Source organism: Sinocyclocheilus anshuiensis, unplaced genomic scaffold (assembly GCF_001515605.1).
Source record: "Sinocyclocheilus anshuiensis isolate Anshui unplaced genomic scaffold, SAMN03320099.WGS_v1.1 scaffold997, whole genome shotgun sequence".
Taxonomy (NCBI): domain Eukaryota; kingdom Metazoa; phylum Chordata; class Actinopteri; order Cypriniformes; family Cyprinidae; genus Sinocyclocheilus; species Sinocyclocheilus anshuiensis.
In genome coordinates this window covers 2,308,313-2,331,382 of record NW_015555715.1, presented here as the reverse complement: position 1 = coordinate 2,331,382, position 23,070 = coordinate 2,308,313, and the positions used below count along the sequence as shown (strand labels likewise).

The window sequence follows — 23,070 nt, the reverse complement described above, 5'->3', positions numbered from 1 at the left end:
TAGCTGTCAGTATATAATATATATATATATATATATATATATATTAGGGCTGTCAGTTTAACGCATTAACTTAATTAATTAGTTATGAAAAAATAACGCGATTAAAATATTTTAAGGTAGTTAACGCACTGGCCCTGCCCCCAGACCTGTACGTCATCTTACAGTTCATACAGTTGACTGTTGACAAATATGATGCAGAGCAACAACTCCATAAACGAAGTTATGCTCTAAAATATCTTTTTGAAATTTTTATGTTGTTGTTTAATATGTAACCTGTAATTAAGACCACTCAATGGATAGCATTTATTCTATCTCTAAAAAGGCTTTTGTTAAAAGGTCTCTGTGAACAAGAAGTTTCAAAAATTAATTTATTATTGAAATTATCTAATTTGGCGATCCTTCTTCTTCTTTTTCTTCTTCTTCTTCTCCCTCCTCCCTAATTAGGACCTTTAATTGTTTAAAATTTCTATCCTTGCAGCCTAAATCCAATCAGCCAAGGTTTCTGAGTGTATATGAATCTTCACTTATTTCTCACTGGACAGAATATTTTATCAGAGCACATTTAGATCTCCTGTTTGCTGTATATTTTAAAACTATCTTTTATGGCACTTTGCCCATAGACTTCAATTTACTTTTCCCTTCTTTGAAGCTGCACACTGTTTAACATTCAGTGTAACCTGTGCTCTGAAGAACACACTCAACTGGCACAAAACGGGTCTCACTCTAACCGCATCGGGTGCCGAGTCGGACTCGAGTCACTTAGCACACAGTGCTGTGACATTGCTCAGTAATTAAGACTATCTGTCATGTAGACACAAACTCCCATCCTGTATTCATCATGGCATAGCAGAGATGAACCCAAACACAAGAGTTCAGCTGCCAAGCTTTGGGATCTTCATTTTTCTTCAGGTTTAATTGTCTGGATGCACTTCCTCCAGTCATTAACCACAAAAGCTAAAACTTGGGTGTAAGGGGTTGACTGGAGTCTTCCCCTCCACTGCTGGAGCTTTAATTAAAGGAGTGGAATGGGCTGGACTGGGTGCAAGGAAGTAGTAATTGGCCCTGGAGGCATTGTGTGCTGTAATAGAGACAGTGTAATCACACTCTTGTGTAATCTGATTCAGAAACCCTTGGCCCTGTTACAAACATCTAGATGGCTGTGGTCCATCTATTGAATGATAAAAGGGCAAATGGCAGATTGGCAAAAGATTGATATATTACTTTAAAACTAGTCACAAAGTGGTATATGCAAAATGTCATATAGGTCATACTAGACCTACGCATGTGCTTTTATTGAAAAACTTCCGTCTTCCATCAGACAGTGATTTTATTCAGAAAGTTCTGTAAAGAATGTGTTTAGTAAAGCACATATAAAGATTTATGCATTTAGCAGAATTTAATTTATGCATTTAGCAGACACTTTTATCCAAAGCGACTTATGCCGGGTTCAGACTACACAATATTTTTGTCGGTCACGATAGTCACTGTGTCAGATTACACGATTTTGACTCCTAAAATCTTGTCATGTCGTGGACAAGAAACATGTCAGACTACACGTTGCTTCCCGACCATTCATCGCGTGCCGTCTTTAGCGACGCATGTGATGTCATCGAGAAGGCGGAACTAGCGACTGACTTCCGAAAACAAGAGTGTAAACATTGCAAACAGTGACACACTACACGTGCTGAAACGATGGAATCTTGCGTCCCGACGCCCATTGTCGTTTACGAATCCCCACGACACCCTACGTCAAGCAAATCGTGGCAAAATCAGGCTAAAATCGTGTAGTCTGAACCGGGTATTACAGTGCATTCAGGCTATAAATTTTTTACCAGTATGTGTGTTCCCTGGAAATTGAACCCACAACCTTTTGCGCTGCTAACGCAATGCTCTACCACTGAGCCACTGGAACATATGATGTTCAATGATGTAACAAAGATTTTATCTTTCTGTATGTACATTTTTAATATTTGTTATACGTTATATTTTTGGGGCATTTTGGCTTTAAAGGGGTCATATGATGCGATTTCGAGTGTTACAAGCTCTTGGTGCATAAAGAAGATCTGTAAAGTTGCAAAGACTAAAGTCTCAAATCCAAAGAGATATGTCATTTCTCCGATCACAAATGCAGACATGGTTTTATGTTTACGCGGCGTGATGCAACGCAACGCGTAAAAAGAGAGTATAAATCATTATAATCCATAATTGTCCCCACTGGATGCAACAAATGCCTCGTTAATAATGGGTTTTATTGTTTTTGAATCATTGCTCCAGCCTGACAAGGCATCATCACAGTATGGTAGGGGGTGGTTGCCACAAGCCCTCCGGACGCTCCTTCGTCGAATCCGCCAATCGCCCCGTTCTCAAGCCCACCGGCATCCGCTCACTCTAGCCCTCTGGCCGTTCCTCACTCTAGCCCCCGGCCTCTGCTCACTGCATAAACACATTTCATTACACCAAATACACAAAATAATGTTCTTTTTAGCAACATCATATGACCCCTTTAAATGTCATGTTGAGGAGAGACAGGGAATGCTAGAAGAGGAGAAATGCAAAGCATTTAAGTTTTTAAATGTTTATTAAATTATTTACTAGGGATGTAACGATTAACCGTGAGCCGGTTGAAAATCAGGAGTAGGAGTTTATATGAATGTATCTCTGAGGGGAACTGACTATCTTAAGAAAAGTTTACGTGGTATTTTCTTTTCATCTTGCCTCTCTGAACAATGCATATTAAAGTAGCGTTCATAAGCACAGCTCTGCTTTGTTTACAGCAGTAACCCAGGAAACACCGTATCGCTGCTGTTCATAAGCGCCTCCTACTGTCAGAGAGTGAATCTGCGTCTCATTCAGAGCTTCTGCTGTTTCGTTCAGATATGTTTTATGTAGTATAGTTTCACAAAACTAAAGTCAGACCATTCTGTTTTTGCTTCAAATTTCAAAATTATACAGTCTAATTTAGATTAAAAACTACTTATGCTGCATGTAGCCTATGCTGCATCTTTGTTTGGATCATGATTAAAATCCAGTGGTTGCCTCTAATTTTAAATGGAAAGAGCACAGACAAAGCCTTAGTTTGTTCATATTAAGAGATTTATTTTATTTGTGTAACTTACTTGTTTGATTTGGGGTTTGTTTTAAAATTTAAATTTAGTTTTGTTATATTTCAATTTCACAAAGAAACGTGCAGCAATAGCCTAATAAAGCGACACCTTTTAATTCACTGTATAATGTCTTCAATCTCATTTTGTTTAAAAAAATCGTGAGAAAATTGAATTGTGAAATCAAAATCGTGAATCGAATCGAATCGTGAGTTGAGTGAATCGTTACATCCCTATTATTTACCTTTTTTAATGAATTTTACTCCGATTTTTGCCATTAAAATATTGCCTTAGATGCTGACGTGGCATAAAAAAAACAAGTAATAAAATAAAATAAATAAAATACAGTTTCATCAACAGAGACATTTTTATTTTAAAACTTTTGATTTTATTAGTATTTTTATGGAAATGTTAGGAATGGAGAGATGCAAAGCACAGTTTTTGAACATTTGTGTAGATTTGTTTTTAATCTTTTTTTTTAAACTGATTTTAACCTGACTTTTGCGATGAAAATGCTAAGAAAAGGGAGTTTTTTTGTTTGTTTGTTTGTTTGTTTGTTTTTTGCAATGAAAATAGCTTTAGATTTTAACATGACATAAAACAAATAATTAAAAAAAACATTTATTTATTTGAGGCTGAATTTTGCCTTTATTTGACAGTTTGAGGAGAGATAGGAAGCAAGAGAAGAGGAGAGATATGAAGAGCAGTTGCGCAATATGTAGGTGCACTACCCTGAAGGCTATGGCTCCAACACAAAACAGATTTTTTATAAAAACAGACAGTGTAAGCAGGGCTTCTATATTCCACAGGAGTGAGATATTTTGTCTTCATAGAAAATACAACAGTTTAAACTCTGGAATTCTCCCTAATTATCCTTTTGTGATGTTCATGTTTATTTAGCTGCGCACACAGCTCTAGGCAGAACGTAACACCAAAATACATACAGTATTTTTCTTGTCAGCCTTAATAATTTTTAAATCAGGCCTGCAGCTGAAAGGATTTCACTTGTTTTATAATAAGGCTTGCCACGCTTATGAGAGAACTCAGTAGCAGCATTAGGGATTGGACTTTCACAGGATTGTGCGTGGCTGCCCTGCACTGAGATCTTTCTCAACCATCTGATCAAATCAGACCGTTACATTTTTCTGCTTATTAAAGTACAGTACACAAACGCACGCTCACAACTCAGTCCTGATGCCTCAAGGTGCAAGATTGTTGTGAAGAGGAGCATTGGTTGTCTCCCCAAACGCACCCTTTGATTAGTCTGTTTGTTCAATGCTGAGCACTTTTAATAGGGGTTGCGTTGCAGGTCTGCCATTTGGTGTACTTACCATTGAATCTCTGCCCACACACAACATCCATTGCCCCAACGGGCCCCTCATCCACTCTTCCTTCATCTCTTCTCTGATTAGACTCATCCTTATGGAAGCTTTCCTTTAGATATTTTAAGCACAGAGAAATAGGAATAAGACTGTGTTTTACAGCCTTGCCCGTGGCACCAAATGATCTCTGACTCTTTAATCACGGCTAAATGCTTTCAGAGGGCCTGCAGTGAGAGACTGTCTGCAGCGAGTCTTAAACTAAACGCAGAAGGGACGGGCTGAGATAATGGGCTTTAGGAGGAAATGTGCTGAGGCGTCTCGCTGTGGGGGGAAAAGAGGCTTTGAGTCTTCAATGGCAACATTTTGTGCTGCTTCTGAGCACCAGAGAAAAAGATTTCTGCAAATTAAGCTCTGTCTAGATTTCCACTTTATTTGTCCTCCTCCGCAATGATTCAGAATGGCTGCAGATGAAGAGGCCGGCGGACTTGGAGCCAACGCGGAGTGGATTTGCCATGTTGAATGGGAGGGCAACTGTTTGCGTCCCAGTATGAGGCTTCTTTGAAAGTGAAGCGCTCACTTTGGGGCTGATGGGGAGTTGACGAGATCCGCGGGCCAGTGAGTGAGGCAAACGGTGGATGTGTTGTGTTTTCTGCTCTTTTTCTCTCATCAGCGTGGGAGAACCGAGAGGAGCGTGATGAGTGCTGATTGACTGCGAGTGGAGCAGACGATGAGCGGCTCATCCATCTTTGCTGACCTCCCGCAGGTTTCCTGCCTTTAATGTGCCATGGTCATTTGTGTGGCGTGAGAGCTCAACCGACAGAAGAACTCATCTGTAGCAGATTTACTCAAATCAATAACGTGCCTCCTGCCCTCTTTGAGCTACTTAATGCGGCCTACGTCGCACCTCCTGGGAAAGACTCGCTCCAGCGCCAGGATGTTCCATAACCCCCCTCTATGCCAAGCTGTCTTCTCGTGCTGATCATCCACCTCGTGTTTGTCTGACATAGACAACGGTCGTTGGTGTCTCGCAGCACAGTCTTCATTAGGGCTTTATCCACTTTCAAAACAGCCTTCTGAGCTTAGTCAAGCAACTGGCTTAACCTTAAGGCCGTTTCACACTGAGCGCGATGCGAAAATTCGAGGCGAATCGCCGACGAACGTTGCTTTCACACCGAGCACGAAACGATTGATCGCCTTCTGCTAATTCACGCCTGCATGCTAGGTGATGCCGACCAGCAATGCATTTTTACTCAGATATGTATCTCATATATGGATTTAACATCGTCCACTGCTCAATATAGAGCATTAAATATAGCTAAAAAAAAGTTTGGTTCTACGCCAGAAACACAAACTATCTGTAATGCTTACAAGAAAACATCTTAAAATATAAATATAAGTACAATTAGCATCAAGCCACATTTGAAAATGTATGTGATTATTGTTTTTGCTTAAAACACATTATAAACCATCATAGAGTGCTTGTAATAACTTCCGATTGTGATCTATAGTTGATTTTGATTCTATAATGTGCAGACATGCACTCTTTGTAGGCTATGTTTAATAACGCCACACTGCTTATTGTCATCAACAACCTTTATTGTTATGTGTAGAAAATGTTTCACTCGTTTTTTTAAACACGGAAGATCTAGAGAGTTAATGCGCTCTGACTCATTACACTCGTGCACGTGAAAGAAAATGGACACTCCAGATCAGATAATTCAATGGAGAATTTAGAAATTATATTAAGAACATGTGTTGAATAAATTTGTCCTCAGATACCAAAGATAACAGGAACTCGGCATCCACTCTCTTCTCTCTACCGGGATACTCTTCATCGGTGTTTGTTTACACTGGTTTTCTAAACAGCACCACCGCTAAACAGCAGCTGCTCTGGGCACGTGATCTAAACTCAAATCTGATTGGACGGCCCGTTTCATCATGGAGCGACGGGGAAAAAATCGACACAGGACGAAAAAAAAATCCTCGCTTTTTCGCACCGCGAATGATCGCGCCTGGTGTGAATAGCCCCATAGGGATCTATTGTTTCGATTCAAAAGCGTCATAGCGACGAACATTCGCGCCGAATTTTCGCTTTCCGTGTGAAAAGCCCTTTAGGCTGATGATACACGGGGCAACTTTGGCTAATGTTGCCGTCAGCGGGCAACCAGGTGAGACACAGGGCCCATGACCAATCTAAAGTATCCGTATAGAAATTTGTTACCCAACTCAATGGGAAAGTGCCCAAGCAACATTGCTCAAAAAGTTGCCCCATGTATCATCAGCCATAGTGGTTAAATATGGACTCGTTTCTGAGGTTGTTTAAATCATACAGTACCTTTAACATGAATTGTATGTTGCTTTGGATGAAACCATTTTAATTTGAAATTATGCTTTTGAAAAAAAGTCGCTTATGCTCACTAAGGCTGCATTTATTTGATTAAAAATACAGAAAAAAGTAATATTGCAAAATATTATTCAAATATAAATAATATTAATATTAAATAGTGGTTTTCTATTTTAATATGTTTTAAAATGTAATTTATTCTTGTGATGGCAAAGCTGAATTTTCCGCAACCATTATTCCATGCTTAGTCACATGATCCTTCAGAAATCATTCTAATAGGCTGATTTGGTGCTCAAGAAACATGAAATATGATATTATATGGAATATGATGTTGTTTTCAGGATTCTTTGATTAATAGAAAGTTTGAAAGAACAGCATTTATTTTAAATAGAAATATTTAGTAACATTTTAAATATCTTAATTGTCACTTTTGATGAATTTATTGCATCCTTGCTGAATAAAAGCATTAATTTCTTTCTCAAAAAAGGTCTTACTGACCCCAAACATTTGAGCAGTAGTGTACAGTATATCAGAAACGATGGAGAAATATCCACTAAGTTAGCATGAGTTAGTAGTTAGTTAGCACTGATTTTTAAGATATGAGGTGAGGGAAACCACATGTGTTCTGACAGAGGCGGACAAAGTACACAACTCCATTACTTGAGTGAAAGTGATAGAAATGTAGTGGAGTGAAAAGTACAATATTTGTCTTTCAAATGTAGTGAAGTTACAGTCATAAGTTTCCAGAAAAAATAATACTCAAGTAAAGTACCGATACTCAAAAAGTGTACTTAAGTACAATACTCAAGTAAATGTACTTAGTTACTGTCCGCCTCTGTGCTCTGAGAATAAAATAAAATATCTCCTGATGCATGCAGTAAAATGCAAGGATGTAAACAAATGTAAAAGAAAAAACATACAAAATGTATGTCTATGGTGGTTATGGGCCTGTTTATGCTAGCTAATACCATGTAAACACAAGAATGACTGTGTCAGTCTTTTATAGCATCTCTGGGCCACTTTAGGTGCGTTTGCAAGATTAGCTGCTTGCAGTTTCACCCATTTTATTGATAAGAGTTTGCTTTCAGCATGGTATTAACTCGTTGATAATTTAAAGAGAATATATGAGGGGATGTAAATAATCTATGCTTCAGCTAATCCCCACTCACACTGGGATTCACTTGTATTGACAAAACACTGTACAAACTTGTATACGTCAGCATATGTTCTGTAATAAAATTCTATGACTTCACAAATCGTGTGTCTTGGCAATTTCAGGATACCAGGACACCGTTCCATCCACAGCCTTTTGCTTGCAATGTAATACGACCGAGTCGTACTAATAAGCAAGAGTTTTTGTCCTCAGCTCTGACTGGAGTGTAGTGGCATTTTATTTGGCTGGTGTAAAAAAGCATCCTTTCTTCTTCTCTGTGTATCAGGTTGTGAAAGTGGCCACTGGGGGCCCCACTGCAGCAACCGCTGTCAGTGCAAGAATGGGGCCCTGTGTAACCCTATCACAGGAGCCTGTGTCTGCACAGACGGCTACCAAGGTTGGCGCTGTGAGGATCAATGTGAGCCTGGCTACTATGGCAAGGGCTGCCAGCTGCAATGTCAATGCCTCAACGGTGCCACCTGCCACCACGAGACGGGGGAATGTATATGTGCACCAGGCTACATGGGTCCCATGTGAGTACCAGAGATAAAACTGGTTTGCAATATAGAGATATGAAGGTAAATATGTATTTGCTGAAATATATTCTTTATATAGAGGAGACAAGGGCAAGTTGTTACTCTAGTGAAAAGGGTAGGATTATTTTTGAAAGACAATTTCTGTATAGGCACACACCTCTTGACTACAAAAAAGCTACTCAACCTTTCCACCACCTTTTGCAAAGGAGCCACATTCACCTTTTGTGACCTTTTGTGTTGTCACAATGAGAACCTGTCATTAAATAGTCTGTTTTTTCAGCTAAATTAAAAAAGTAACGTTTTGTGCTTCGTGAAATATAGAAAAAATATAATTCAAATATACACTGCCGTTCAAAAGTTTGGGGTCAATATGATTTTAGTCCTTTGAATAAAAAATAAATACTTTTATTTTGCAAGGATGCATTAAATCAATGCATTAGATCCAAAAAGACAGTAAAGACATTTATAACATTAGAAAATATTTCCATTTTACATAAATCATGTGACACTGAAGACTTGAGTAATGGCTGCTGAAAAATCAGTTTTGCGGTCACAGAAATACATTCAATTTTAAAATATATTAAAATGGAAAATTTAATTTTCAAATTGTTGTAACATTTCACAATATCACAGTTTTTGCTGTATTTTTGAACAAATAAATGTAGCTTTTGTGAGCATATTAAGAGACTTCTTTCAAAAACATAAAAAAATCTTAGCAAGCCCAAACTTTTGAACGGAAGTGTATAATTTTTTATTTTTTTTTATCCTTTAAATATCAGTTGTTTTGGGCCAACAGAAATTGTAGTTGATTTTTTTAATTATTACATAATACATATAAAAACATATGAGAGCATGCCTCAATAATGTAAAAATAATAGCAATTCCTTGCTAGAATGTATGCTACTGTAGTTACTTCACATATTTCTCCAAAATACATTAGAAAAATGTTAACAGAAATTGTAATTTGGAGGATGCCATTTGAAGAAGGTGTTTGAAACCAACACAGAAAATCAATGTTGGAGAGTTTTTACCTAAAACCTTCTAGGTACTTCCCCATGTGACAACTAGCCCCAGTCTCCCATACTAGTCTACATACTACAGGTGCATCTCAATAAATTAGAATGTTGTGGAAAAGTTCATTTATTTCAGTAATTCAACTCAAATTGTGAAACTCGTGTATTAAATAAATTCAGTGCACACAGACTGAAGAGCACTCTGTGAACAGCCAGCTTCTTTGGCAATGAATGTTTGTGGCTTACCCTCCTTGTGAAGGGTGTCAATGATTGTCTTCTGGACAACTGTCAGATCAGCAGTCTTCCCCATGATTGTGTAGCCTAGTGAACCAAACTGAGAGACCATTTTGAAGGCTCAGGAAACCTTTGCAGGTGTTTTGAGTTGATTAGCTGATTGGCATGTCACCATATTGTAATTTGTTGAGATAGTGAATTGGTGGGTTTTTGTTAAATGTGAGCCAAAATCATCACAATTAAAAGAACCAAAGACTTAAACTACTTCAGTCTGTGTGCATTTAATTTATTTAATACACGAGTTTCACAATTTGAGTTGAATTACTGAAATAAATGAACTTTTCCACGACATTCTAATTTATTGAGATGCACCTGTATGTACTTACTATGTTCATTGTTAGCATAGTGAAAACACTATGAAGTTCTTGTGAGGGTACTTAAAAAAATATGGTTGGATTTTTTTTTTTTGAAGCATTTGTTCTAAAGTCTTTGAACGTTCTTGTGTTTTATGTTGCAATCCTTTGCAATGACTGCCTGAGTTTCAAGTGTTTGCTCTTGTGGTTCGGCAGCTGTGGGGAGCGATGTCCCTCTGGAAGTCATGGACCACAGTGCGAGCAGCGCTGCCCCTGTCAGAACGGAGGAACCTGCCATCACATCACTGGAGAATGCTCCTGCCCTGCTGGATGGATGGTAAGATGCTGCACACAGGGGGACCGAAAGAGTGGAGAAGTGGGGGACAAAGGGAAAGTGACTGAGAGAATAAAGGACAGAAAAGAAACAGAGAGGAATAAAGATGAGGAGACAGATGATAAGGAATGAGGGGCAGAAAGTGAAGGAGAGTAAAAGGGCAAGCTACTGAAGCGACGGAAGAGGTGAGTCATGCTTAAAAGGAAGTAAGGAAGGAAAAGAGAGAGTAATTAAAAGGAGAAAGGGAGGGTTAAGTGAATGGTGGGAAGGTGAAAGTGTTTAAGAGGTAAATGAAGGAAGGGTGGAGGAGAATCTGAATGTAGATACTTACACAAAAACCTAAGTGGGGAAGAAATTACACTGATCTGAGTGTAGCAGAGCAGCTGAGGTTATTATTTGGAAGCAAATTGTGTGAAGTTTGCTGAGCCTCATTATTACTCCTTTTGCATCATCTCAAACTTGTAAAGAGGACATATCAAAAACACAAATTTCCTTTCTCTTCTGAAAAGAGCTTAATGTGCTACAGTATGTAGACTTATTCTAATATTCACAAAGCAATGCTCCAATTTCTGTTCACCGTTTATTAAAACTAAACTGCAAAATTGGGTCATTTAGATATTGCAATAGTATTGACCTCATAACTGTGAGTACTGTACATTATCATATGAGATGTATACATATAAACGCCTATCCGGTGATTAAGGAACCTTGCTTAAAGGTCATAAGTGGTTACAGATATATAGAATATGGCCTCTTTTGGAGGGCCAAATTCTGTGTTTCTGTATAAGTCTTTAATCTTTAATTATATAGATTCAATATACTAGGGATATAACGATTCACTCAACTCACGATTCGATTCGATTCACGGTTTTGATTTCACGATTCGATTCACAATTATTTTTTTTTACAAAATGAGATTTAAGACAAATTATAAATTAAATGTGTCCTTTTATTATTGCTTGGACAAAATGCTGCACATTTCTTTGTCAAATTGAAATATAACACTATAATAATATACTAATATAGCACTTTGGTTGGTTTTGATTGCTTCTATTGTCCTCATTTGTATGTCGCTTTGGATAAAAGTGTCTGCTAAATGACAAAATTTCAATATAATGTAATTGTAAATAACAAAACTAAATTGAAATTTTAAAATCAAATAAATGAGTAACACAAATAAAATAAATCTCTTCATATAAACAAAATAAGGCTTTGTCTGTGCTCTTTCCTTTTAAAATTAGAGGCAACCACTGCATTTTAATCACGATCCAAACAAAGATGCTGCATACATGCAACATGAGCAGTTTTTAATCTAAATTAGATTGTATAATTTCGAAATTTGAAGCAAAAACAGAATGGTTTGACTTCAGTTTTGTGAAACTATACATAAAAAATATCGGCATGAAACAGCGGACGAGCTGAATGAGACGCAGATTCACTCTCTGACAGCAGGTGGCGCATAAAGCGTTTCCTTGGTTTCCGCTGTAAACAAAGCAGTGCTGCACATACAAACTTTAATATGCATTATACAGAGGCAAGAGGAAAAGAAAATAATACCATCTAAACTTTTCTAAAGACAGTAAGTTCCCCTCAGACATGGATTCTTATAAACTCCTACCCCTAAATGAATCGCGATTTGTTTAGCATCTCAACCGATTTGAATTGTCACATATTTGAATCGATTTTCAACCGGCTTGCAGTTAATCGTTACATCCCTACTATATACTGTATGCTCACCTAAAATAATTTATTCCCTCATGTTGTTTCAAACCTGTATGAGAATTGTTATTCTAAATGTTTATTTTTATTTTGAAAAATGTATTGGCTACTTGTTTCCATATATTGAAAGTGAATGCGCTTTCAAGCTCCAACAGGGCTACAGACAAAAAAAATAATAATTTAAGGAGCCATTGGCTCCTATAAGAAACTAAAAAATGTTATGTGCCACAGAATAAATGTGTTTTATTATTTATTTTTTTTAAACACTTTAACATTTCAGTCATACTGTCATGTGTTTATGTCTCCCCTACTTTTAAAGCATCAGCTTTTTAATCCATCTTGTAAATGTCTTAGGAACTAAGGTTCACTTAAAGTGGGAACTAAACATCTTTTCCAACTTCAAAACTATATACAGTCATAAAGAATTGTTTATTACACAGAATCTGTGCCAATATCATGGACCACAATTATGTCAGCATCACTTGCCCATTGAGTGTAGTTTGGTCTCCTCCTCAATGCATCCTATAAATGTTGTCACATGTCTTGCACACATCCAGTCTGGTTTTGTTTTTTCATTAGTAACATGCAATTATATAGGAGGTGTTGAATTTTATTTTTGCTCCTTGTATTCTTTATTATCATGTAGACAGGTTAAGTAAAAATATGAATATGCAATATAGGGCATATTTAGCAAAATGCTCCTCTTTATAGTTATTTTTTCTAACTGACTAATGAGCTTATGGATGCCGAATGGTTCTTCTGAGGTAAATGTATTGTTACGTGGCATTGTTTACAAGCTTTACACGTTTTCCGCAGTTTGAAGCAGTGAATGAGATGTTACATGGGACATGCCAAAACTGTATTTGTTGTTTGGAATTTCGTTATGAATTTGTCAACATAACAAAAGATGTGATCGCAAAACAAACAGGAAAAAAGGCATTACATGTACATTTTTAAGTCATAACATGTACATTTATGTAGTCGCCAGTGGTGATCTCAACAAAAATATCACTTGCTAATGAAACTGTTTTAGACGCAGTCTGAAGCCCTGCTCCAAAATGGCAAAAAAAAAGCACCATTAAAGCATTATAGAAGACTATGCTTTTGTATGATGAAAAGACTGAAATTTAAGTAGTTGTTCCGTGAAAAATTGCCATTAATTGTCTACGTATTTTTATATGGCACCTGTTTGACATCAGTGTGATGATTGCACATCATGTGACTGATCACATCACAGTGAATTTTAATGTGTGGCAGAGAGAATAAGAGTTAAGGTCAGGGCCAATGTTCACACCAAGGATGATGACTATAACTATAAAGTTTTAATAATTGTTCTAATTCTGTGAGAATAAGAAGTCCACACCTCAGCTACAACGATAACCACACAGAGGAACAATATTGTTGGAATCACTTTAAAATAGATTTTTTCCATTGACAGCTAATCAGAATCTACCCTACTTTAAAAAGCTTGAGCATTTGAAGTGGCAAACGACATAACTGCAGCACACTTGTTATAACATAAAGCCAATATAGTTATTGCTATACAGTAGTTGTGAACGGGCCTTTAAAGTGTTTCTCCTTTTAAAAGAAAGAAAGTCATATGGGTTTGAAATGGGGAGTAAATGATGACAGAATTACATTTTTTAATTCTTCCTATAAATCAGTGCAGTTTTAATGGTTGTGAATGACTTTCATTTGATTCTCAAATTTTCTCTGCCCTCTTTCTGGACAGGGGTCTGTGTGTGCCCAGCCATGCCCATTCGGCAAATATGGGATCAATTGCAGCAAGGAATGCTCGTGCCGCAATGGAGGACTGTGTGACCACATTACAGGACAGTGCCAGTGTATGGCAGGATACAGTGGCCACAGGTAAAATAAAAACCCAGTTCTGATCTTATTTCTATTATTGTACCTCTGTCTTTAAAAAAAAACTACCACAAAGGCAGTTTGTTAACAAGCCTGCAAAATTTGGTTGCTGAATAATTGATTAATTGTTTTTTTTACTGCTCTGTATTTACATTCCCTGTGTCAACTGATCCCACTCCAAGATCCGCACTCGTCTGTTACGTTTCTGCCCATTAATTACCAGTAATGGAGTTTTATTAGGATCCAATTGAAATTGCTCAGTGCCTTTATTTCCCTGTGTCTTCTGCAGCAGCTTAGGGTTTATTAGCGCAGTAAAGTGATTGTCTGCAGAATGAAAAAACTTTCATGACAGACACTTCTTATCCTCTAATATTTAACAAAATTGCACTCATTCATTTGGTCTGTGACAGGTGAATTAGCCCACTAGGAATAATCTCAGATTGCGTTAGTACCCCCTCCTCCCTCCCCCTAAGTCCTTCTCACACTTCTCTCTCTACTGATACAAATGATGCTGGTGTAATTTCAACATGAAACATACCTAGTCCGTTTTATAATTTAATTGAGCTATTTATCTGTCTCTAAATGGCTTCTTTGGACACTCAAGATTGATGTTCTGCCAGGATTGTATATTGAAGATCTTGTGGGAGTCGTTGTTCCTTAAGTCACTTTGCTATTCAACAGAGAGAATGAGCCTGGGTCTAATTGTATTCAGGGTAATTAATGACTGCAGTCTTAGTTTGCTGTCGCCCCAGGTGAAGCCAAGGGGCTGATGAACCTGAGGCACCAAAGAAGATGCCCAGAGCATTGATCCTTGACCCTTAGATTAGAATAACACTGTAGTCTACTAATTCTGCTTGTGTTATTCTGACAGGCTCCTTTTTCTTACAGAGCTCCTCTGCATAATGAATAATATACAGTACACAAAATATTGCTTTGGGGTTTTCTTCCCTCTGTAAACTGTTTGAAATGTCCCCAGGTGCCAAGAAGAGTGTCCGGTCGGCACATACGGACCCCAGTGTGCCCTTCACTGTGACTGTCAGAATGGGGCCAAGTGTTACCACATCAATGGAGCATGTTTGTGTGATACAGGATTCAAAGGGCCTCACTGCCAGGACAGGTTCTGTCCACCAGGCCTCTATGGCCTCATCTGTGACAAATACTGCCCATGTAACGCCACCAACACACTCAGGTGAGACATGCTACCACACGTGAATGTACCCACTAGAATGATAACCTTGGAATTGACAAGAATCAATAGACTAGGAATGCATATTGGTAGCTTAATGTTTATCAGATGGTATTACAGATTTTTTTAATCATTGGTATTAGCAAACATTGGATATTTAATTTTGCATGCTCATATGCCGTATTTTTACAGTTAGTTAGAATAGATAGATCTTTATTATCATTTAATGCTCATTTAAAGTTAAAAATTTAATATTTAATACTATTAAATGTAATCTTCAGCAATCTAAACATTAATATCCATTTTTCCATGTTATCCACGTTGTATGTAAAAATTTTGTGATCCCTAAATTAATTGCATTTAAATCAATTGTGGTATTTATTTATTTAGTGTATTTGTTTAATTTAGAGGTAAAACTTTACAATAAGGTTCATTAGTTAACATTAGGTAACTACTTTAGTTAATATGATCTAAGCATGAACAATACTTCTACAGCATATTAATCTTAGCTAATGTTAATTTCAACATTTACTAATGCATTATTAAAATCAAAAGTTGTGCTTGTTAACATTAGTTAATGCACTGTGAATTAACATGAACGAACAGTAAACAACTGTATTTTCATTAACTAACATTAACAAAGATTAATAAATACTGTTTGTTAATGTTAGTTAATACATTACCTAACATTAACTAATGGAACCTTATTGTAAAGTGTTACCAATTTAGAGAAAATAGTAAAGAATTTTAATGTTGGCCATAATGTGAAAATAATTTTCAGTTAGAATTATGCAGTAATTTAATTACTGCAATATCAGTGCATCTCTACAATGCACTTTATTTCCTTGCAAAGCAATAATATCTGTTAATTTAGAAGTCTGAAACCAGTATAAACCAGTATTTTTAAAAATATTTGCTGAGAAAAGCCACCAGACAAATAAATCATGAAATAGACTGTGCAAAAAATACTTTCCAAGTCAAATTACTGTTTGTTTTGTTTTGTTTCCATATCATTTGTCATTTTCCATGCATTTTTTGTATTTCTTCTGTGCCATTTTGTTCTATATATACAATGCAAAGGTATGACTCAGAAGACATGGTTAAATTAATCATGTTTATGTCATTAATTATACTGAATTACAACCCTAATTAGATCATAATTTCTTCACACTTTGAAGATAACAATTCAGCAATTCAGCTTATTTCATACAAACAATATATCTTTGGAGCAGGCACGTGCACACATAGACATAAAAGGGGGCTTGAGCACCTGAATCAATAGACTAGGAATGCATATTGGTAGCTTAATGTTTATCAGATGGTATTACAGATTTTTTTAATCATTGGTATTAGCAAACATTGGATATTTAATTTTGCATGCTCATATGCCGTATTTTTACAGTTAGTTAGAATAGATAGATCTTTATTATCATTTAATGCTCATTTAAAGTTAAAAATTTAATATTTAATACTATTAAATGTAATCTTCAGCAATCTAAACATTAATATCCATTTTTCCATGTTATCCACGTTGTATGTAAAAATTTTGTGATCCCTAAATTAATTGCATTTAAATCAATTGTGGTATTTATTTATTTAGTGTATTTGTTTAATTTAGAGGTAAAACTTTACAATAAGGTTCATTAGTTAACATTAGGTAACTACTTTAGTTAATATGATCTAAGCATGAACAATACTTCTACAGCATATTAATCTTAGCTAATGTTAATTTCAACATTTACTAATGCATTATTAAAATCAAAAGTTGTGCTTGTTAACATTAGTTAATGCACTGTGAATTAACATGAACGAACAGTAAACAACTGTATTTTCATTAACTAACATTAACAAAGATTAATAAATACTGTTTGTTAATGTTAGTTAATACATTACCTAACATTAACTAATGGAACCTTATTGTAAAGTGTTACCAATTTAGAGAAAATAGTAAAGAATTTTAATGTTGGCCATAATGTGAAAATAATTTTCAGTTAGAATTATGCAGTAATTTAATTACTGCAATATCAGTGCATCTCTACAATGCACTTTATTTCCTTGCAAAGCAATAATATCTGTTAATTTAGAAGTCTGAAACCAGTATAAACCAGTATTTTTAAACCAGTATATTACTGGGTGCATTGTATCTAGGGCTGTCAATTGAGTAAAAATTATTTGAATTTATTACATTAATAACATATACATGATATTCTCATTAATTAATTGTATATATATATATATATATATATATATATATATATATATATATTAATATTTGCTGAGAAAAGCCACCAGACAAATAAATCATGAAATAGACTGTGCAAAAAATACTTTCCAAGTCAAATTACTGTTTGTTTTGTTTTGTTTCCATATCATTTGTCATTTTCCATGCATTTTTTGTATTTCTTCTGTGCCATTTTGTTCTATATATACAATGCAAAGGTATGACTCAGAAGACATGGTTAAATTAATCATGTTTATGTCATTAATTATACTGAATTACAACCCTAATTAGATCATAATTTCTTCACACTTTGAAGATAACAATTCAGCAATTCAGCTTATTTCATACAAACAATATATCTTTGGAGCAGGCACGTGCACACATAGACATAAAAGGGGGCTTGAGCACCTGCCCTTTTTCTTCCTCGGGAGAAAGTGCCCTTTTTCTGGGGATTTAACAAAAAAAATTTTTTTTAAATAAATGAATATATGTATATATGCGTGTTTCTGTTTGCACACAGCTTTCCCTGTCAAACAAATAAAAAAATCTAAATATCAGGTTGGGTCGGGAAATGTTGAGACTGTCGAGTTCCGATGCCTTTCTCATTGATCGGCACATCACATCACAGACAGGCGAGAGCCGTAGAAGTGAAGCCCTTCCTCCTTTTCCAGTTGTGTTTGTCTTGGTGTGGAGGTGAGTGGTGATGAACAAAAGACTAAGCTTGTGCCTCAAATTTACAGCTAATTACCCAAAAGACATCTTGCTAACATCCATGACTCATAAGAGCTACCATGTGTGTTAGCTAAAGTTTAGTTCTCCTATGACGAACATCAAACTGTCTTCGTTTTTCAAGACAAGCCATGATCAGAATTAATGCTAGAGATTTCTTCTAACCGCATAAACTCCGGCGCTCCCGTCCTCCGCTCACGGAAATCATATGATACGTTGCCTTTGCTATGATAAACACCGGTTGCGCCGCTGTTTTCATGTGGGTGTGTAGTGCGCTGCTTACACTATTCTTCTTAAATACGCCGGTATTGCCGCCATTCATATACTTTTAATGATAGCCACCATTACAGCCCCGCATGCAATGCAGCTCGCAGTCACTGAACGTGTATGGCTTGATAATGTAGAACTCCGGACAAGTTTTCTTGCGCGCACCCGTTTTTAACACGTCTTGACTGTCGTACAGTCTGACATTAATGACAACTGAGATCCCACAGTGTGGCATGATCAAGTACAATCAACAAGTACAATCCTAAAGGACTTTTAACAATCGCAAAGTGTGAGCCTGGCTTAAGACAATAAGTCTAGTAGAAAAGTGCGCGTTCTTTCACTGCATGATTCAGTTTATTCAAATGCATTTAGAATGATCACAAAATTCAAGATATGGGGGCAAAAATTTATGTATTTATATCATTTCATATAGTTAATCAGTATCACGCTAAGACTGACATACTGTTTGTTAATGTTAGTTAATACATTACCTAACATTAACTAATGGAACCTTATTGTAAAGTGTTACCAATTTAGAGAAAATAGTAAAGAATTTTAATGTTGGCCATAATGTGAAAATAATTTTCAGTTAGAATTATGCAGTAATTTAATTACTGCAATATCAGTGCATCTCTACAATGCACTTTATTTCCTTGCAAAGCAATAATATCTGTTAATTTAGAAGTCTGAAACCAGTATAAACCAGTATTTTTAAACCAGTATATTACTGGGTGCATTGTATCTAGGGCTGTCAATTGAGTAAAAATTATTTGAATTTATTACATTAATAACATATACATGATATTCTCATTAATTAATTGTATATATATATATATATATATATATATATATATATATATATATTAATATTTGCTGAGAAAACAAATAAATCATATAAATCATGAAATAGACTGTGCAAAAAATACTTTCCAAGTCAAATTACTGTTTGTTTTGCATATCATTTTGAACCAATGAGAAGTATTTAAAAGAGCTTGTAACTAAACTAAAGTTTGAATAAAGTACTGCACACATTTTGATGATGGTTTGTCTCTGCTTGTCTACAATGCAAGGATAAATAAAGAAATGGTTGTTTGAAATATATGCAGCATTTTTTTACTCAATAAACTCTCTATATATACACTGTGTGTGTATATATATATATAATCTTTGGTCTTTGGAGCAGGCACGTGCACACATAGACATAAAAGGGGGCTTGAGCACCTGCCCTTTTCGGGAGAAAGGAAGAAACACATTTTCTTGCCCTTTTTTTCTGGGAAGTGTCTTTTTTTTTTTTTTTTGATAAATGAATGTATGTATAGCTATATGTGCGCGTGTGCGTGTGTTTCTGTTTGCGCACAGCTTTCCCTGTCAAACTAATAAAAAATCAAAATATCGGGTCGGGTCGGGAAATGTTGAGACTGTCGAGTTCAGAAGTGAAGCCCTTCCTCCTTTTCCAGTTGTGTTTGTCTTGGTGTGGAGGTGAGTGGTGATGAACAAAAGACTAAGCTTGTGCCTCAAATTTACAGCTAATTACCCAAAAGACATCTTGCTAACATCCATGACTCATAAGAGCTACCATGTGTGTTAGCTAAAGTTTAGTTCTCCTATGACGAACATCAAACTGTCTTCGTTTTTCAAGACAAGCCATGATCAGAATTAATGCTAGAGATTTCTTCTAACCGCATAAACTCCGGCGCTCCCGTCCTCCGCTCACGGAAATCATATGATACGTTGCCTTTGCTATGATAAACACCGGTTGCGCCGCTGTTTTCATGTGGGTGTGTAGTGCGCTGCTTACACTATTCTTCTTAAATACGCCGGTATTGCCGCCATTCATATACTTTTAATGATAGCCACCATTACAGCCCCGCATGCAATGCAGCTCGCAGTCACTGAACGTGTATGGCTTGATAATGTAGAACTCCGGACAAGTTTTCTTGCGCGCACCCGTTTTTAACACGTCTTGACTGTCGTACAGTCTGACATTAATGACAACTGAGATCCCACAGTGTGGCATGATCAAGTACAATCAACAAGTACAATCCTAAAGGACTTTTAACAATCGCAAAGTGTGAGCCTGGCTTAAGACAATAAGTCTAGTAGAAAAGTGCGCGTTCTTTCACTGCATGATTCAGTTTATTCAAATGCATTTAGAATGATCACAAAATTCAAGATATGGGGGCAAAAATTTATGTATTTATATCATTTCATATAGTTAATCAGTATCACGCTAAGACTGACGTTTTTTCCACCAAAAAGCAGCATGATTACAAATGTGATATTGATTTTATACAGCAGTTCAATAAACAAGAATTTAATATTAAGACACTTGCGTTTTAGACACAATATTGACTGTTTTTGCTCTATTTCGCCAACATATATCATTCCAATTTGCGTCTCTGAGCAACATGACGCTGTTTTGTTCCTGAATGAATCAACCGTTTAAATGATTCGGTTCAATCGCAATGACTCACTTATTAACATTGACTTGCTTCCACCTACTGGCAGTTTTAATTTTACATTTAAAGTATCTTTTCATTTAAAAAAAATATATTTTAAATATCAGTATTCAATGTTTTATGTTTAAAATATCAAAACAGTATTAATGCATTTGTAACTGCAGGTTAAATGCATTCGTTTCCTGCATTAAACAGTGTGTAAATGCATCTAAATGCCACTTCAGATTCTGCTACTGTGTTTCCTCTGCATTGCAAAGGTTAATTTTGTCAGTACTGATTTCATTTGCTTGGTAACAGCCCAAATGACTTATTATTCTAATTGACTGATTCAATTTAAGAATTTGACTAAAAAGATGATGCACACTTTTAGAAAAAAGGGCTTTATAAAGGTAAAAATGCCCATAAAAGGTAAAAAACATCAATTTAAACTTATTGGAAAAGATTAATTTCTATCACTGCTGTGAACTGATTACCACACAGAATATGCAGAATATCAAAAACTTTAGGAGTCAGCTGTCCACGGTAGTCCTTAAGATATCAGCAAATAACACACTCGGCAAAATATCATCTAATTATCGTTATCGATAAAATCTCAGAAAATATTGAGATCGATTTTTTGTCAATATCGCACACCCCTGATATATTTAACGTTTTGTTTAGAAAAAAATTAAAATAAATATGAGAAGTGCCCTTTTTTCCACTTGAGCCCCTGTCCCTCAAAATGTATGTGCACGTCCCTGCTTTGGAGTCCCCTATGGTTAAACTGAACTTTCAGTCCTACAATCATCACTTTTCTAGCCAACTCTTCTCGAGTTAACCTCTGGAGCCATGGGTGAGTAAAGAGCTCCATCTGAGTCCATTTGACTTCATTTGACTTGCAAGTAAAAATTTGAACACCTTTCAACAGTAGCATAGCACTTGCTCTTTATCGTGACCTGTGCTTCATTCATTATTTCTTAGCCGCGTTCCTGGCTAATGCAATGTTAATGCCTGGTATGGGTAGATTAGGCCCTGAGACACTGGGGCTCATTACTACATGAAGGAGAGAAAGGACACCCCATTTATCTGAGTGGAGCTCACAGACACAAGGATGGATGAACTCAAATGGGTTTAGTCCTCAGATTTAGCTCCCTTGTTCTGGAAACCAAAGTGTTTCTGTTTAGATGCCATATACACAACGTATCTTTAGGCATATTTGTAATTAAATGTCGATCTGTCTTTCTCTTTTTCAGCTGCCACCCTCTGACAGGTGAATGCTTGTGTACAGCAGGATGGACGGGTCTATACTGCAATGAGACCTGTCCCCCGGGTTACTATGGAGAAGGATGTAGTGTGCAGTGCCAGTGTACTAATGGAGCAGACTGCCACAGTCTCTCTGGGGCCTGTATCTGTGCCCCAGGCTACACAGTGAGTCCATGTTTATCATTTATCATTGTCTACAGTCATTAAATACTAGTAAATCCTGCCATGATGAAATATTGTCTCATGAAATTGACTGCTGAGCATTGATGATTATAGCTGCTAATGTTCGGAACTAAAGGATGGTCTTTTTTCATATGCCCTGACATATAGGCCCCCTATACACCTGGCATTAACATCACTCAAACCTCTTATTTGTTGCGTAAACACAGATACATCCTAGACAACAGTTAGAGACCACCTACCAACTTGTGTATAAAGCACTGCATCAAGAAAAAAGGCTACATATGGGCTATACAATATTTGTCAGATCTGAACATTTTTGTACCAATACATTTTTGGGCTGGTAATCATTTAAACTGCTTAATCAAATTAATTCAATTATACACTGATTAATTAATTAATCACATATATAAGTACTTGCTCAGAAAAGTGGATTGCGGTTAAGTTAAAATTAAAAATTATGGTTTATTAAAATTTTATATTTATTTTATTTATTTTTATTTACTGTTATTTGTTATTCTATTTTATTTTATCTTTTTCTTTTATTTTATTGTGGCAGACAGTTAAATGATAAAATAGACATTACAATAAGTGACTTTACAAGTCAAATTACTTCTTTTTTTGTCAGTGATGTATTTTTGCATTTCTTCTGTGCTATTTTTAGATAGTTGGTCTGTGTATACAGTGCAAAAGTATGGTTCTAAGTACATGATTAAATTTATAATGTGTTTATGTCATTAATTTTACAGCCATAATTATGTCATAATTTGCTGTTTAATTAAATTAATTAATGGAATTAATTAATCATACA

The 23,070-nt window shown here is 36.0% G+C and overlaps 1 protein-coding gene across 1 annotated transcript in view; it reads left to right on the top strand.

Moving 5' to 3' along the window:
- LOC107672222 (multiple epidermal growth factor-like domains protein 11) overlaps nucleotides 1-23,070 on the top strand; it is a 151,542-nt gene that overhangs the window by 96,108 nt on the left and 32,364 nt on the right. Inside the window, exons 7-11 of the mRNA XM_016465313.1 lie at nucleotides 8,207-8,453; nucleotides 10,273-10,393; nucleotides 13,842-13,978; nucleotides 14,952-15,164; nucleotides 22,070-22,244. Coding sequence (XP_016320799.1) covers nucleotides 8,207-8,453; nucleotides 10,273-10,393; nucleotides 13,842-13,978; nucleotides 14,952-15,164; nucleotides 22,070-22,244 — 893 coding nt within the window. The remainder of the gene's footprint in view (nucleotides 1-8,206; nucleotides 8,454-10,272; nucleotides 10,394-13,841; nucleotides 13,979-14,951; nucleotides 15,165-22,069; nucleotides 22,245-23,070) is intronic.